The sequence below is a fragment of the Euphorbia lathyris genome, chromosome 2 (genome assembly GCF_963576675.1).
Source record: "Euphorbia lathyris chromosome 2, ddEupLath1.1, whole genome shotgun sequence".
Lineage (NCBI taxonomy): Eukaryota > Viridiplantae > Streptophyta > Magnoliopsida > Malpighiales > Euphorbiaceae > Euphorbia > Euphorbia lathyris.
In genome coordinates, this window is record NC_088911.1 from 95,611,916 (window position 1) to 95,617,504 (window position 5,589).

Consider the following 5,589-nt stretch of genomic DNA (forward strand, 5'->3'; position numbering starts at 1 on the left):
TTTTTATTATAAAATTGAGTTAACATATTATTATTCGTTTCGGTTGCGATACGAAATTTTTATTTTTATAGATATGTGGAATGTGACTGTAACGTAAATCAAAAAGTAGTGACAATAAAATAAAAGGGTGACAGCTTTGATTGGTAGTTTTATCCCAATAGAAGTAGTCTAATTGGAATGCTTCTCCTTATAATTAGGATTGTAATCGAGCCGAGCTGAGCTTTGGCCTGCTCAAGTTCGGTTCGCTATAAAATTAACGAGCTCGAGCCTGAGCCGAGCTTTGGCTTGCTCAAACTCGGCTCAGCTTATTAGAAAATAAACGAGCTCGAGCTGAACTTCGAGCTTGTTTCGAGCCCAAAATCATCTTTTAACTTTGTTCATTAAGAAAATTATCTAACCATGAATTGTTTGTCAGTAAATCGTTAATTATATTTATAAAGTGTGCTCGCAAATAACTCTATAATTGTATACATAAACAAGCTCACAAGCAAAGTTCGTAAATAAATAAACAAGATGCTTACAAATAGTTCGTCTATTACTCATTTATTATGTTTGTAAACGAACTAATCTAATAACAAACGAAATAATATTGAGTTTAGATATTTGTGAACTAACACGAAACTACATAGTTTTCTACAAAATTAAAATTTGTTCATAGATGTTCTAATCGAGCCTGCTTGCGAACTTTCGATCCGCGCTTTGGCCCGCTCAAACTCGGCTTGTTTACAAACCGAGCCAATAAATCGTGCTCACGAGCAGCTCGTTTACAAATCGAGCTGAGCTTTTATTTAACCGACCACTGAGTGACTTATGAACGACTAGGCTCATTTTACAGCAGAACGGTTGGGCTCTTTTACAGCCCCACTTATATTGAATAAAAGTATAGTTTCCCTTAAAAAAAAAAAAGTAAAAATAATTATAAAAGTATAGTTTTCCTTAAAAAAAAATAAAAATAAAGATATATATTAGTATATGTTTTTCATTATATATGGACCAAATTGAATTGCAGGTTGGGTGAGTGAGAGAGAAGCAATAGAGTACAGTAGTAGTGTATGAAGTGACTGGATTTTCATTTTTGATATCTTCTCCACATTCCATCGATTCTTCTTGCTCTTCCCTTAATCTCAATCGGCGACGCCTCTGTATTACTCCCTCCGTTAAGGGTGGTTCGACAACGTTATTCAATCTCAGTCCCTTTACCATTGTCGCTACTTAAAGGTTGGTAAAACCCTAACCCTATTTCTAATTTCATTCTCCCAAAGCTTTAATCTCCTAATCCTCACTCGAGCTTTCAATTTTCATCTTCTCATCTTGATGACTGGTAACTCTAGTTATTCTATTCCATTTTAGGAATTACTTATTCTTTTTCCTAATTAAAGCTTTTAGATCTTGATAAATCATGTCTGCTTGTGTAATCTAGCGATGATTGAAGTTAAGAGCAGTAACAATAGATTAATTGACTGTTTCTCTTTCAATTTCATGCCTCCATTTCCATTGCTTTGTTAACTGGTTGTTTCAGACTCTGAGACTAATGACATTAAAGTGCTTGTTTTCTTCTCTTTTTAGTTTTCGTGCTAACATTAGTGGGGCGTTTTCTTTTGCTCTGTTCATTTGCAGAAATTATGGATATAAACTTCCCTATACCTAAAGATCAGCGGTGTTCTGAATCTGTTGATATTCTAGGCGACAGGATCAGCAAGTTGCCTGATGAAATTATTGGCAAAATACTTTCCTATCTCCCAACAAAAGAAGCCATGGCCACCTCTGTTTTGTCCAAAAGATGGGAATATCTTTGGACATTAACCTCTGATCTTGATTTTTGTGATTTTCAGATACTTGATAAGGAAGCTGAAAATAAAAATGATAATGATTACATGATTAAGATGATGTCCTTCCAGAGATACGTGGATAGGGTCATCTTTTACCATGGTGGATCAGATATACGAAAATGCCATATGGATATTCACAGTAAATATGTTGCCCCTAGTTTCTATGCATGGATTTGTGCTCTAATAACTTGCAACGTCCAAAAATTATCTCTTGGCATGTCGAGCAATTATTCTCATTTGCCTTGGATGTTTTTTTCCAACAATACTCTTGTTGATTTGAGCATAATAGGAAGTTTTGTACTTGACTTGCCTACATATGTTTGTTTTCCATGCCTTAAAATCCTTGAGATTCAATTTCTTGAATTTGTGGATGATGCTTCCACAGCAAGACTCTTTTCTAGTTGCCCGGTCCTTGAAGAATTAACTATTTACAGGATTTTCGGGCTGAAGGATGACTTGGAAATTATGAATATTTCTGTACCTTCATTGAAAAGGTTGATTGTTCACTCTGTAATTTCTAGGTATATTCAGATTAAGATTAATACTCCATGCCTGGAGTACCTTCAGATTGATGAACGAAGTAGATATTTTGTCAACTTCACATCCTCTTTAGTTCATGCAAATGTTGGAGCTGTTGATATTTACCTACTCAATGCAATCTCTCAAGTTGAATATTTAAGTCTGACAGCAATTGATAAGGTATGTCTGGAAATAAGTTTATTACATTAAGTGATTCATCTTTTTTTCTATGCAATGCCTACATAGATAATCTTGTAGTTTATGTTTGTCAATTTATAGAGTCTCCAAAACATTATTCGTGATTCAGCCTTGCCTATATTCAAAAATCTTAAGACAATGGAGCTTCGTGACAGTTTTGGATGGCGAACACCACCAAATGATTGGAAAGTGTTGCCTAACTTACTTGAATCCTCACCAAATCTACAAGTTCTTATCTTTTCTCAAGTAAGTTTGCTTTCACATTTGTAATCTCTTTAACTTTGTAATAAATGAAATTTTGATCATTGTATTGCTTAGGGACTTGTAAGTCTTACCTTGGATGACCAAGATTTCAACCACTTCAATTGGCAACGGCCAGAATCTGTGCCTGAATGTTTAAGCATGCATCTTAAAACAATTGAAATTTTTGAATTTGTGGGTTTCCCAGAGGAACTACAGATTGTTGAGTATTTTCTAGAGTGTGGGGAAGTATTGGAGAAAATGATAATCCACAGATTTGTTCTTAGTGAAAATCCAATAGCGGAGAAGAAAATGCATAGGTCTATGTCTGAAAATTTGAGCTTGAGAAGAAGATTTAGCCCTTTCGAAGTTATGAGCTTTAAAAGAGGTTGTAGCACTTGTGAAGTTATTTTCACCGATTGAAGTTGTATGCAAAGATTGGCCTAATTTTGATAAATCTACTGCCTTATGAAGAAGTGGTCTACACTATAAAAGAATTGTTATTTGGTAAATTTAGCAGCTCTTTTGTATCACCAATTGAAGCCGTATATAGTTACACCTTTGGTCCTCCAGCATGAGGATGGAAAAATGGAACATTAATGCTAATTTTTGTTTTTTTATTTCTTAAAATTAAAATCATCTATCTTTATTTGATTTCTCATATTGTTGTTTTATGGGATAAGGTACAAATTTACTTTTAACGTTTTTGGGAAGTACAGAATTACTCCGGAAGTATGAAATGGTGCAAGTTTACATTTAGCGTTGCAGTCTATTTTTTTGTTATTTAACTTGTTATTTAATATAATTATTATATTAGACATTTTAAATATCAAATATGTTTAAAATATTTATTCTGTTAGCATGTTGAAATTATTTTTAAGTTTGTCAGATATGAGTTAATCATAAAAAAAAATTAATAAAATATTTATTATGTTATTAAAACAGGTACAACGTGTTAAATCAGTCAGTTTAAAGTTTTTGTTACGTAGTGGTAAAATTAAAGTTTGGTAATGATTATAGAGGTAAAATTGCAAGATTAGTAAATCTGTATTTTTTTCAAAAACATTAGGGATAAATTTTAACTTTATCCATTCTTTTGTCCGTATTGCTAACAATACACAGTCACAAGAATACGCAAGAATACGCATACATGTAGATGGTATATAAGCCATATTTTGTATATATGGGTTAAAATAATAAATATTACCAAACTCAATATAATTAATTTCATTTCTTCCCTCTCTTTCCATTTCTCGCATTAATAGAACTTAACAAGGTTAAATTATATACTTTTTTTATTTTTTTAATTCAAAAGCAAAAACTGGGTTTACTAGTTGTCGAGATATAATTTTTTTATGACTATTATTAACAAAATTTGGATAAAAAGACTACATGAGAAATCAAATATAAAGTTGGAAGATTGTTATATTAAGAAATTAAATTTTTGTGATATTACTGTTCCATCCTTTCGAAACAATGTTTAACGTTTCACTCCAAATCATAGAAAATTTGGTGTTCGGTTATGTTTATACGACATTTGCTTTTAACTTTTTTTTTTATATAAAAATAGTAGCTTTTAATTTAATTATATATATATATATAAGATAACAAAACTACGTAGTTTTGATGATAATTGAAAAGGGCAAAGTGACAAATTTGTAAATAAAAGAAAAGAGAGGATAAAGAAAATTGTTTTATTTCTTTTCGTTAAAATACATTTTCTCGACCTTTCTAACCTAGTTTTTCGAAAAATTTTATACTATTAGATTCGTCTGACTTAGACGGTCATTTTGAGATCCCTGAAGGTTAGGTAAAAAAAATTCCGGTGAGCGGAATCCGGGTAGACGTTTTTCGGCGAGAAAAAAAGTACCCAAAAAATTCTCAAAAAATTCTAAAAAATGTAAAATATTATTCGGAGAACCTTTAATTGTTGGGTCGAAGCGATATTTCTTACAGTTTAGTCGCAATAAAATATTTTCCTTAATTTTATCTATTTTACATGCTTCAACAATTTGTTGGGTCAAAACCGTAAGGAATCTCGCTTTGAGCCAAGAATTAAACTTTCTTAAAATTTTGTTTTACATGTTTTGGAATTTTTCGATAATTTTCTTAACACATTTTTTATCCGACTTATATTGTTCCGACAGTGTACGAAATTGTTCCAAATCAATGTACCATTTGTTTCAATATAATACTTATATTGTTCCAACAGAATAAATCAGCATACCAATTTTTCCAATAAAATAGTTATATTATTCCAGTATAATACTTATATTGTTCCAACATAATAAATCAGTTTACCAATTGTTCCAAATCAGTTTACCAAAAATTCTGGTAAGCAGAATCCGGGTGGGCGTTTTTCGACGAGAAACAAAGTGCCCAAAAAATTCTCAAAACATTCTAAAAAATATAAAATATTATTCTGAGAAACTTTAATTCTTCGGTCGAAGCGGGATTTCTAACAGTTTAGTCCCAATAAAACGTTTTCCTTAATTTTATCTATTTTACATGCTTCAACAATTTGTTGGGTCAAAACTGTAAGGAATCTCGCTTTGAGCCAAGAATTAAAGTTTCTTAAAATGATGTTTTACATGTTTTGGAATTTTTTGAATATATTTTTTATCATACTTATATTGTTCCGACAGTGTACGAAATTGTTCCAAATCAGTGTACAATTTATTCCAATATAATACTTATATTGTTCCAACAGAATAAATCAACGTACCAATTTTTTCAATAAAATAGTTATATTATTTCAATGTAATACTTATATTGTTCCAACATAATAAATCAGTTTACCAAT

General features: G+C 31.2%; 1 protein-coding gene across 2 annotated transcripts; it reads left to right on the plus strand.

The window, feature by feature from the left end:
• The first annotated feature begins 1,002 nt into the window (after positions 1 to 1,002).
• LOC136219026 (F-box/FBD/LRR-repeat protein At4g26340-like) lies at positions 1,003 to 3,487 on the plus strand. 2 transcript variants are annotated; one of them, XM_066006222.1, is made up of 4 exons: positions 1,003 to 1,218; positions 1,618 to 2,528; positions 2,628 to 2,792; positions 2,865 to 3,487. In XM_066006222.1, the coding sequence occupies exons 2-4, from the start codon at positions 1,623 to 1,625 to the stop codon at positions 3,207 to 3,209; spliced, it is 1,416 nt and encodes a 471-aa protein (XP_065862294.1). In that variant the 5' UTR covers positions 1,003 to 1,218; positions 1,618 to 1,622; the 3' UTR covers positions 3,210 to 3,487. The 2 variants fall into 2 exon arrangements, with proteins under 2 accessions (XP_065862294.1, XP_065862295.1); XM_066006223.1 differs by having other exon boundaries at positions 2,656 to 2,792; positions 2,876 to 3,487.
• Positions 3,488 to 5,589: the final 2,102 nt, after the last annotated feature.